At 45.8% G+C, this 12,323-nt stretch overlaps 1 protein-coding gene across 5 annotated transcripts in view; it reads right to left on the bottom strand.

The window, feature by feature from the left end:
• LOC128329640 (leukocyte receptor cluster member 9-like) overlaps positions 1-12,323 on the bottom strand; it is a 36,963-nt gene that overhangs the window by 9,205 nt on the left and 15,435 nt on the right. For 3 of the 5 annotated variants that reach the window (XM_053261184.1, XM_053261185.1, XM_053261183.1), the window contains one exon: positions 4,675-10,087. The exons of 1 other annotated variant lie outside the window; for it this stretch is intronic. In XM_053261184.1, coding sequence (XP_053117159.1) covers positions 9,410-10,087 — 678 coding nt within the window. In that variant the 3' untranslated portion in view covers positions 4,675-9,409. Of the gene's footprint in view, positions 1-106; positions 209-4,674; positions 10,088-12,323 lie in introns of those variants that run through there. One more of the 5 variants, XM_053261179.1, reaches the window with a different exon arrangement.

The following is a 12,323-nucleotide window of genomic DNA, read 5'->3' as shown; positions in this document are numbered from 1 at the left end:
TATATGAAATAACAATACACTGCGAAACTAACTAGAAGTTTGCCTGAGGTTCCTGCTGGGCCAAGGGTTGTAGCTGTGCCCTCTAGAGGAAAAGCAGCCCACATACCGATTCCTTTTCTGCAGGCCCTGTTGAGAGTAGCTTTGACTGGGGGGAAGGCTGAGGGCTGGGCTCCCATCAGCAGTATCTCAGCCCCAGCTGGTACATTTCACAGGTTCCCTTTGCAACGGCTGCCTTCATCCTGTCAGGCCTGGATTGTGTCAGTGAGGGCCCCTGATCTGTTTATCCTCTGGCAGGAAATTCACAGCTGGGAGAGACCAGCAAACAGAGGCACCAGAATCCCAGATAAGGCTCGAGAGACGTGGTGCAGCTGGAGGCAGCGGTGGGCGGGCGGGGCGGGTGAAGCATGATCAACAAATGTTTTCACTTTGATCAGAATCCTGTTGCTTAGCATTAAAGCGTCTAGCTTCCCTGGGTCTGTGACAAATGCTGAAATGGTCTATGGGCGTCCATCAGCAAACTTGGTGGAGGCGGCGGGGTGGGGGGTGGGGAGATTGCCCAATTTTGCTAGACTGCCTGTAAAGCATGTATCTTGCAATCACCAATCCACAGTAGCATCAGTGGGCGACGGGGAGGGGGTGGGGTTGAGGCGTGGGCACAGATGGGACAAAGTGCATTTATGAGTGGGCAAGCTGTATCCCACATGATAGATTTCTGACACAGAAATGCGGGGGCGGATTTGCTCACCCTTACCCATTCAGTTTACTTTGTGTGCTGTTTCAAGGTCCCCTATTTCAACCCAACCCCACCCCTTCATCAAATTGATCAGGGTACATTAGGGTTGCCAGTTAACGTCTTTTATAGAGGACATGCAACTATTCTGGGGACCAAACTACTTTCCCCCTTCTTTCTTTCTTTCTTTCTTTCTTTCTTTCTTTCTTTCTTTCTTTCTGGCATTAGGAGGAACAGAGACTATTTTGAGGACCAAACAACTTTTTTTTGCATTATTGTGGTGTCTGAAGCTTTGGGGAGCAGCGGAAACATTTTATTTGCTCAGCAGCACACTTTACTCTCATGAGCAGTTTCTCTTGCTCTGCCTCCTTCCCCGGTCTACTGACCATCCATCCACTAGGGAAGCCAGAGTGGAAGTTCTGCTTCAGTGGCAGGTGATGCAGGAGCATGGAGAGGTGAGCCCTGCAGGTACAGCTTCCTTCCTTCATGTGGTGGCAATGGCAGACACTGGCGACAGTAAAAAGTTAGCTAACTAGTTTTACTTAATTAGCAACTACTCCTGCTGAGTAAAAAGACACCTCTGCTGTTTATTATGGGGAGAACAACTGGTCTTATCCAACCACAGGACGACATTCCTCCAGTGGCTGATGCTGGTGTTACTTTGTGTTTCTTTTTTGATCATGAGCCCCTTAGGGAGCATCTTTTTTTTTTTTATCTTGCTTTGAAAACCACTGTGAAACCACCTGCTGAAAAGCTGTATATAAATGTTTGCAAGACCATGCGCGCACCACGATGCCAGCGTGCAAAGAGGCTTCCTCGGCAGCTAGCTGGTTGCCCTGTCTTAAGTCAAGAAGTGGAGGTACTAGCCTGACTGGGTGACCTACCGGGGAGGAGGACAGGGGACGGTCCATGTGGTTGAATTTACAGCTAAGAAGCAGGGGCCTTGAGAACTCTGCACCTAGCTGGCAGACCTAGAGCTCACCTGGTCATCAGCTTCATAGTGGTGAGCTGCACTTGTTCACAAATTATCCAGTTTTTAACAAAATAGGCTTATATAGCAGTAAACATGCAAATTATTTGCAAAGTGGAGACTATTTGGATACTTGTTTGGTGAAAGGCATCCTCTATTTCCACTTTTTTGGTGATTTATATAGATTTTTTTAACCATCTGGACCTGGCAACCTAAGGGTACAGATATATTGTAGCCTTATGATACAATATATAAGATATATTGGTGCAAATTCAGCAGTAAGAACAAGCACACACCAACTTATTAGGAGACAAAGAAATGCATATGTATGGTAAACATGCAAAGATTAGTGCTAGCGATTTAGGGTGGCCATGTGTCCTCGGTTATATGGAACAATCTCATTTAGTGGATCAGGGTCTATCTTCTCCCCCATGTCCTCTTTTGGGGGTGGACCTGGCTACCATACTGACAATCAAGCCACGGAATATATCTGATATAGCATAATTTGTCTGGACTGCTGCTTTGTCTGAGATTGGGGCAGACATTTTATACTTTGATGCCTGTTCGTGTTTTAAAGTTGCCATTGGAAAAAGTCACATATGTTAATTCATATGTACATTTATAAATTATATGCAGATGCAAATTAGTGTCCTCTTTCCTCCACTCTTTTTTTTGGTGATGAATGCCTACATTTCTCTGTGTAAACCACCCTGAGCCATTTTTGGAAGGGCGGTATAGAAATCAAATTTAAAAATTATTAATAAATGTTCTTTTTTTTTACACAATGTGGACCTGACCATCCTAGTTAGTATTTATCCTAATACTACAAAAGCAGAGGATCTAGGCATAACTGAACAAGTTGTTCTGGTAAGAACTAATCGGCCTAGTTTCCTTTCACTATAATCTTAATTGATAACTGCCATCCTCACAAGTTGACCCACTTCGACCTTAAACATCCACACATCTGCCATCTTGAATTGGGGTGGATGACATCATTAAACTACACCACTGAGGCATCCCTATGTGTCCCTTCAGCAGTAGCAAATCTGATTAAAATCTGTTAGGTGGTTCACAAGTTAGCCCATTTGCACCTCAAACATTTATGCTTCTGCCATCTTGAATTGGTGTGGATTACATCATCACAAACTAGGCTGTTGAGGTTTCCCTACAACGGTACCAAATTTGGTCCAGGCATTGGAAGTTGATGCGGGGGAAGACACACACAGTTGAGTAAACTCATAAGGTGACTTTCCTCAAGGAAAGTAGGCTTTTTTAAAAAAGCCATTTCACCCAGGATTCAAAGCATGGCGCTGGTTTGAGCACACAGAGAATAGCATCCTCCAGCTGTTCATCCTCAAGCCCCCAAACCTGCCTACTTCAGGTCTTTCCAGAGGTATCTGTTTAACCATTTGGGGAAGTAGGATGGTAGACTTTGGTCTGAGCCAGCAGGGATCTTATGTCCCTCCCTTGTCCTGTAGAAACCAAGAGAAGCGACTGTGAATCATCATGCTGCATATATGGAGGTCCTCTCTGGGTTCTGTTGCTTGGTCACACTGAGAAGTCACACAAGAGTTACAGAGAGGGAAAGAGAACCTAAGAACTGGCTTTTTCATCCATATTTTTTCTGAAATTGTTTTTCAGTTCTCTCTGCAACCAGTTCTCTTCATAATTAAAGGCTGCTTCCAGACACCACATTATGCTAGTGCCAAACTGAAAGGGAGGCGAAGAGCACAGCCAAAAAGGTAAAAAAAAACCAACCCAGCTTTTTGCTGCTGGGTACAATATATTAAAAACAAATGCACTAACAGTGTACATTAAATACCAATACAATTATTTTGAATAAAGTGACAACAGTCCCTTTCCTGCATGAGCAGAGAGGACCAGGTAGAGCAAAATACTCTGTGCTGTACCAGAAGCTTAGTGACCAGTAAAGGAAATGTGTGCTGCCGAGTTGGTGTCGACTCATGGCAACCACAGAGCCCCGTGGTTGTCTTTGGCAGAATACAGGAGGGGTTGACCATGGCCTCCTCCCGCACAGTCTGAGTTGATGCCTTTCCGCATCTTTCTATATTGCTGCTGCCCGATATAAGTGTTTCCCAAAGTCTGGCAAACATACCACCGGCGATTTGAACCGGCATCCTCTGGCTTGATAATCAAGTCATTTCCCCATTGTGCCATTAGGTGGCTATTAGTGACCAATAGATAAGAGTTAGTACTAGTGCTATGAGACTATCGTAGCTCACTGGTAGGGCACATACTTTGTATGCAGAAGGTCCCAGGCATCACAGTGCAAAGGATATCAGGTAGCAGGGCTGGGGAAAGATGATCATCATCATCATCTGCCCAAGACCTTAGAGAGGATGCCAGTTAGAGAAGGCAGTAGTGGTCTATAAGTTGGGGTGAAGAGAGATAGATGCCCCTGCTAACTGAGCAAAGAGGCACCTTTTAAAGTGGTGCTTCTCTTATGTTTAGCAGGGGGAGAGCAATTATCCCTAATCAGCACAGCATCCCTCCAGTGGTTATTGCTGGTGTCTAGCTTATGTTTCCTTTTAGACCGTGAGTCCTTTGAGGAGAGAGAACCAGCTTATTTATTTTTCCTGTGCAAAGTGCTTTGAGAACATTTGTGGGAGAACAGTATATAAACAAGTGTAGTCTGCATATGAGCAATGGAAACTACTAATTTTTTTATAGTGGCTAAATGCTTATGTGAATGCCCTTACTTGCAATCAGATGCATCCTTTCAGTTTTGGTTAATGAAAATGGAAGCACCAAGCTTAGCAGTTATTGAAACTGTTTGGATCTGCCCACTGGCAGGCTGCCCACACCAATCCCCTTAGCCTGTGTGGACTAGCTCATTCTGGGGATTGCAGGTGTCTAGCAAGCCTCAGTACAATCAACCAAACCAAAACACTTTGTCAGGCTGTGCTTTAAAGACTGGAGTCGGGGGAGAAGAGACAGAACAACGAGAAAAGCATCCGAAACTAATTTGGTTTTAATTACAAGAAATATCAAACACTTTGGTCACCATACAAACATTCTGCGACTAGGATGAAAGTTAACATGGTGTGGTCAGGGGAAGTTTATAGAGACATTTTATACACAGGAATCAATAAAATGAGCTATTACAAAATCATAAAAATGTACATATTAGAAGAATTTCACCACGTTAAGCATGAGGATCCAAAAACCCAACAAAAGGGCAATGAGATCCAAAGATTAGGTTCTAGGCTTAAAATCTGGTGGTGGAATAAAAGGAAGACAACAGTTGAAGGCTTTATCCGCCCAAAGGAGCAGAGATCGGAGACCAGCCCTGATCTCTTTTGCAGTCAGTGGCTGGTCCTTGTTGATCATGCCTAGGACAGCTTTTAAAAGTATCACAGGGACACACAGCCTCCGCAGGAAGTTAATCATTTTCACCTTTCCTATTTTAGAATAGAAACCGAGTCCACAGTGACAAGGAAGGACAATTTGATGTTATACAATAGCTTACGGCATAAGATAGAAAAAGACGTTCTAGATCCCCTTCTTTTAAACCAATGTACCTCACTCACCGCCTACTCCCTCACCAGGGGTTCCCAGATGTTGTTGAACTACAACTCCCATTATCCCCAGCCACAACGGCCAGACTACATGATGGGAGTTGTAGTCCAACAACTGAGGATTCGTGGTTGGGACCTCCTTTCTTAGATCTCAGCATTTTAGAGTTGGAAGGGACCTTGGAGGTCTTCTAGTCCACCCCCTCCCCACTCAGTACAGGAATCTTACAGTTGCTTCAGATCCTCCACTGCCTCCTTCACAAAACCCACAGCTCTCCATTTAGACAGACTGATCCTTCTTGAGCAGTAAACGTCAACCTTTGGTGGCTGGGGATGATGGGAGTTGTAGCTCAACAAGAGCTGGGGTGCCAAGGTTGCCTATCCCTGCACTAGTTGATGCTGTAGAGCAGTTTTCAAAACACAGTGATACTGCCACTGGTTTAAGGTGCAATCTAGTTTGGGCCATGCCCCACCAGCTGTTCTAGAACAGAGGTCCCCAGCCTGTGGTCCTCCAGATGTTGTTGAAATCCAACTCCCATCATTCCCAGCTGCAGTTTATCACAGCTGGGGAGGATGGGAGTTGTAATTCAACATTTAAGGCCCACAGGCTGGGGACCTCTGTCCCAGAAGGTCCATGGGGTCCTAGCTCCCAGCCCCACTGGCTCGGCTTTACTTCCTCACTACAAAACTCAACTGCACTCCCTTTGACCTCTGTAATACATTAAAGCTCCACTCTTCCCCAAGTAATGACCTCAGAGTGCCCTGAGATCCCACCCCCCCCAAACACAAGACACACATAACCTTCCAAAGAACCCTGGAGTCCCACTTTCCAACATCCCTGCTTCTATGTAATGAAGCTTCCTGCACAATATATTAAACGCTAAAATAATAATAATAGTAAAAGTAATAATAATAATAATAATAATAAAGTCTTCCTACCATGTGTTTTAGCCCTGCACATGCTGGGCTACAACTACAACTCCTGTTATCCCTGGCTATTGGCCACTGTAGTGGGGATGATGGGAGTTGTAGTCCAACAACAGCTGGAGGCCCAAAGATAACACTTTGCTTAAAAGGGTACACAATTCAGGGTCACTGTAACAGCATTAGAGACAAGAGCCCATCCACTCCAGCTTCCTTTCTCCCTACCCACATTGTTTTTTCTCACTTGCAAAAGAGCAGAGATCTATGTAGCAAGAGATGTTCTGTTTCATACCAGAGGCTTTGATATCTACAGCAGCAAAGGCAGCAGTGATAACATAGTCAGGACTCACAAAACTTGTAGATAATCATGTTGGTTCATTTTTTTAAAAACACCCCCAAACTGGGCAATACCTTTATTAGGGCAATTAAAATATATCCAGAATAGCAAGCAAACTTTTGAGTTCTCCAGAACTCTTCTTCAGGCTGGATGTTAAGCAAAACAACGATGAAAAGAGGGTGGGGGAAGATGAAGGAAGAGAATTTTGGACATGATAGAAAAGGCCAGGTTTGCAGCTTGTAATAAGGCTGGGTACAAGACGCTTCATACTTTTGATTTGTACCTAGCAGAGGCTAAAGAGATCTCAGTTTGCTAGGTGGGAGACAAGCCAAATTAAGCCTGGAAGAAAGCACCTGTACTCCATCTGAATTACAGACCTTGGAGCTTCTGTGTTATGCCCCAAATGTGTCTCTTCCCTGCCCCACCCCCATTCTGCTTAACATCCCGCCTGAAGAAATACTGTGGAGAACTCAAAAGCTTGCTTGCTACAGTGTGAACTGTTCATTTTGCCAGTCCTAAAAAAGGGTTTTCCCTACTGTGAATAGCAAGGAATCCCATCCTGCCTTCATATTGACACATTAGAACCTGGTCTCCATTTTGTGGGAAGGGCAGGAGAGAGTAGAAGCGCATCAATCCCATCTTGGAAGTGCAAAATTACTAGTTATTGCAATGGGTAAAAACTGCATGGAAGACACATACATTGCAGTCACACCCTTTCCAATTTGATGAATTGGTCTGGAATAAATATACAGATGCAAGGGAGAATAAATATCACTAAACATGGGTTAGATCTTCACCCACCCATAGACACAGGTGGAAGGAGCAAAATACAACCATCCTTCCCCAACTCAAACTGTGTTAAAGGGCAACTCATCTGTATTAGATTATGGTAAGGCTGTGATTAGATACCACAATTTCACTAGGGTAAACAGTCTCACAGATAAGAAACCAGGGGCAGCACCTGAGGGAGACATGAGAAGAGTAACAGGAGACCTTAAATGATTTGGCAAAGGGGTATATTAGCTTCCAGACTGCTTGCCACTCATCTCCCCAGACACAGGGATGCTCAGGAGATAGCAAGAGCTAGATTTCTGCCAACAATGGAATGTCATTTTAACAGAGGAATCCACCAAGGGAGCGAAAGGACAGACTGTTAGGCTGATAGATGGGGATCTGGAGTCAGTTATCAAGGAGCGCTGTGGTCTAGTATGAACCAGTGAACTCCCTTCCAGTTATCACGATCTCAAGTCCACTAAAGAGTATTCAGAGTCTCATTTAGAAGGCTGTCCAGTTCACATTTGATGGAGATGCAGTCTGTTGACGCAACCTTGCCTTAAGGATCAATCACCCTGGCCCCATCACAGCTTGAAACAGAGTGTGCATTGTATCTCCACCTAAGTGTTCCTAGTTTTGTCCTTTGAAAATGAGTTACTACCCACAGAAAAAGCATATAGCTAGCCTGCCCACATATATCTGTACCAGCCATTTGATCGACTGAAAGGGATCAAAAGCCTTCTTGTAATATATGAGAAGTATCCTGCTTGTCACTGCAAGCGACTGTTGCATTCACCATACGCGACCAGTGAGTGACTATTTACAATCCAGCTCAACAGTCAGTTCACATTATGTCCAAAACATTATTCATTTGTTCTCTTTACTGTCTCCTTGGAAGGCAAATGAGGACACTTCTTACCCCACCCCACCCCTCTCTCTCATCCCCAAAGAGCAAACCATCTTCTTCAACTTCCTCTCTGAATCCCTTCTCTATCTTCCTTCCCTGACAGTCTTGCACTAGATCAGAGTATGAGCCCCATAGCAAAAGGTCTTGCAGTGTTAGCAGCACCGCTACTGAATATATAAACACAATCAATGTATTCACTGAAGAGAAAGACACAGTGAAAGGGCAGATAGGAGGACTCCAGGATAAACTGATGAATAGAAGATGGCGAATAAATAGATGAGTGGCTACACAAGATTGTTGAACAGTCAACTAAATGTTGGATAGGAAAACAAAAGGGATAATTGGATAGATAGCTGAAAATTGACAGATAAATAGAAAATGTTGTTTAGATATCCATCAATCCCTCCTTCCATTTCCCAGTGTGCCAGCAGTTAAATCTATTTTGGCACCCATCTATCTGGCTTTTAACCCAACTGTGCTTCCAAAGTTAGATCAGGAAACTAACCACTGAGAAGGCAGTTGGAATTCTATAGTTGGGTAGTTTCCCTGATCGGATGGTTGGGCAAAGATGGAGAAACTGAAGGTGAGACTGGAAGGTAGGCAGATGGAGGGTTTCCTTAAAGCATCAAAATGTACTGCTGTGTCAATTACAGAGAAAGGGGGTAGCCAGACATAGAGGCGTGTTTCTCCATATGGAGACAGGTTTGTATCATCCCAGGCCTTGTGAGGGAGCACAAGAACCAGAAGGCAAAAGGATGGAGCAAGGAGAAAGTCTTGAGTGTGTGCTACAACCCCATTTCCCAGAGGTGGTGTTCCGCAAAACATCCTATGATTGTGATGGACAAGGGCCAGTATCGGGTAGATCACAGGAGTGAGAGGCCAAGTTCCTTCCTCCTCCCTCTTTATTCATTTGCTGTTGCCAGGCCAAAAGAATCAAGTCCAGAAGATACCGCCTTGTCTCATACAGGAAGGAAGACTGCAGGAATGTCATTGGGAGCGCACAGCCTGCATCTTTCTTTGATTTTTCCCCTTAATGTCAAGTACAAGAGATTCAAGGCTGAAAGTTTCCTCTGTAGACCACAGGTAAATGGCAAGTCAACCAGAGATCATCTGCAGGCCAGGTCTGGTCCACTGGCTGTCCGAGAGGCTGGGGAACTCTGCAAAGAGAGGCCTGAAGGAGTGCTGGGGACAAAAAACAGAGGAGTGCAAGACCAGCATCGCTCCGTTTTTCCTATAGGCCAATCTCTTCATCCTGCTCATCCTCAAAGGTGTAGCCCTGCCCTTCCTCTTCCTCTTCTTCCTCCTCCTCCTCCTCCTCCCTTTCCTCGTCATGATGGAGGCACCTTTCTGGACTTGAGCACTCATCCCTTGACGGTTCCTGTTCCTCCCCTTTGATACTGTCCCAGTCTTTATCCATCACTCCTAGAACCTCATCCAAGATGGAGGGTCCTAAGTCCAACTGGAAAGAGAGAAGGGATTCAGCATGTTCCAGCGTAGGGCTCTCCAACGAGAACTTCTGCTGTAGGTCCCAGTCTCCTCGGTTGGGAGCCTTCTGTGTCTGTTGTTCCTCCATAGGGTGCTGCAGTGCCACAAAGCTGCCATCAGGGGTCGACGTTGCTGGGCTTGAAACTACTCCATTCCCACTGCCAGGGGAAGACAGCAGCTCAAAGCGGCCAGAGATGTCTTCAGAGCCAGAGAGGCGCCCAGGGGACACGGCCACATCAGGGGGCAGCCCGTTGGCCTTGGAGCCCCCGTGGTTGCTGAGGAAAGATGTATCGCCAAAGGCATCTCCCCCACGGCCAATGTGCATGGTGTGTCGGAAATCCCCCAGCGGGGCACTGATCATGGCCCGATCCAGACGGGGCCGCTTCTTGGAGTGGGAGACGGGGGACTGCTTGAGGATGGGCATCTGAAGAGGAAGAAGTAGAGAGGAGTGAAAAGGAGGACATAAGGAAGACTGACTCTCAGAGGTCTGCTAGGTAGGGAGACCTAGATTTGAGCTGCAGCCTCTGCCACCAACACATCCTTTGAACAAGTCACTACCTCATAACTAAAACAAATAAAATGATACGATACGATCTCTAGCCTCTGGTCCCCATCTGCAAAATGGGAACTAGTGACCTACCTCACAGGACTGTTGTGAGGTTAAACACAGAAGCCTTTTTCAAAATTAAAGCCACCATATGAAATAAGTAGCAGACTTGGAGGCCAACTTTCCTTTCTGAATGACTGGCTTAAAAAAATAAAATCACATATGGGTTCTGCTTCCCCCCCCCCCCCCAGAACATCCTATTTTATCTTCACAACAGCCCTGTGAGGTTAGTCAGGCTGAAAGAGAGCTACTTGCTCCAAAACTATCCTATGAGCCTCATGGCTGATTGGAGATTTGGAGCCATGTCTCCCTGGTCCCACACACAATACCCCACTGGCAACTGAAATACAGGACCTTTCTCCCCCTTGGGGTACTGGACTATGTGCAGAAGAAGAGATCCAGAAGAAACTGTTCCCATGCAAGGCTGGGATGCTCTTCTCCCACTTCCACAGCCCACAGGACGCCAACTTGTTCAACCAGTTCCCAGAGCGAGGAACGCCTAGGTTGCCAAGGGACCCAGGACACCTGGGTTCTTTCAGAAGCCGGATCTGGGGGCAGAGCATGAGGAGGACTGCTGAGATCTGAAGAGGAATGACAGGACCCAGGGACTGGAAATCTTCAGTCACTTCTGAGAAAGGATCAGGACTGAGCTGGAGTTACTGCAGAACATTGCCCAGCATCTCAAACTACGGGAGAAATCTCATTCTCTAGTCCTCATCCCTTAACTCAAGTTAAGCCTATGTTCAACTGAAAAATGTATTCTTCCCCCTGCTCACCTTCTCCTGCTAATGTTGAATTTTAGATTGCAAGTTCCTTGGGACAGAGACTTCACCCTGTATCCTGCACATGCACATTGATGGACCACCACCAACCCCAACAGGGAAGAGGGCTGGGGCAGGTGGACTCCTGGAGCATATCTAGACAGCAGGCTTTACCACGAGTTTACTGCGAGTTTGAATTTGCCCCCCCAAACAGATGCAAAAAAGTTTTGTTTTTTTTAAACCCTGGACATAAACCAGGCTACACTCCAACACACAATGAAAAACCCAAATCGTGGGTGAAGTGCTCCCCAATAGCTCACAAGGACTTCAGGGTAAATCTGGCCGATATGTGAACACACACCCTCCATTCCGGAGGAGAAGGGAGCTAAAAGCCCATGTCTGGAAGTGCTCCTGGCTCTTCTGACTTTCTGTGTACATGCCCCACATTGCAGAGCTCTTGCTAAGGTGTGATGATCTAGTAGCTAGAGATGACTCATGTTTTCAGAGAAACAACGGAGCTGTACTGGGGGTAAGAGAGACAGTCTGGGCAAGTAGTGGTTGGAGGGGGGAGAAGAGGAGGCGGCCAAATCAGAAGAAACCCGACATGGCTTCTCTCCCTGCCTTTGGAGATCAGAAAGCGCTGACAGGAGTGGAAAAAAGGGCAGAGAGCCGAGTCAGCATGGGTGGCAGAGAAAGAGACCCAGAGTTGGCAGGAGGAAGGGAAAGAACCCAGGAGTCCTGGCTCCCAGTCCTGTTCTCCAACCCACTGGACAGCACTTCCTTTTCACAGAGCCCAGGAAGATTCGGCTGCCAATCTCCCAAGTGTTTGTTAACACTTCAGAGGACAAAGACATTTTCAGGAGCCGGGGCCTTTTCGTTTTTTAAATTGTAGTCTGGGTTTTGAAATTTGTATTCAAGTAGACAACTACAAGAAAAGGTCTGTATAGTCCAACAGATTACCATAAAGACAGGAATAGACAGGACCATAAAGATAAGACCATAAAGACAGGAATATAGCTGAACACCACACACGGATGTTAAACTACTGAATAATGCATTGTAAAGAGTCGTCAAGAAAAATGGATGGTTGCCAATGTTTTCCAATTTGTTTTGTATTTTGTTTGCCATCTCGTAAGTCTCGAGACTTCCCTGAGCGGAGATACATTTTGCTGTGTTCCATAGCTTGGTGAGCCATTCATGTGGGCATTATACCAGGCTTCACTCAACACATTTAATTTGGCTCTAGGAGCCAGCCTAAAAATGTAGGAGTCAGATTCTCCTATTCTGTGGCC

The sequence above is a fragment of the Hemicordylus capensis genome, chromosome 6 (assembly GCF_027244095.1).
Source record: "Hemicordylus capensis ecotype Gifberg chromosome 6, rHemCap1.1.pri, whole genome shotgun sequence".
NCBI classification, from domain to species: domain Eukaryota; kingdom Metazoa; phylum Chordata; class Lepidosauria; order Squamata; family Cordylidae; genus Hemicordylus; species Hemicordylus capensis.
This window is presented reverse-complemented; position numbering and strand designations above follow the sequence as displayed.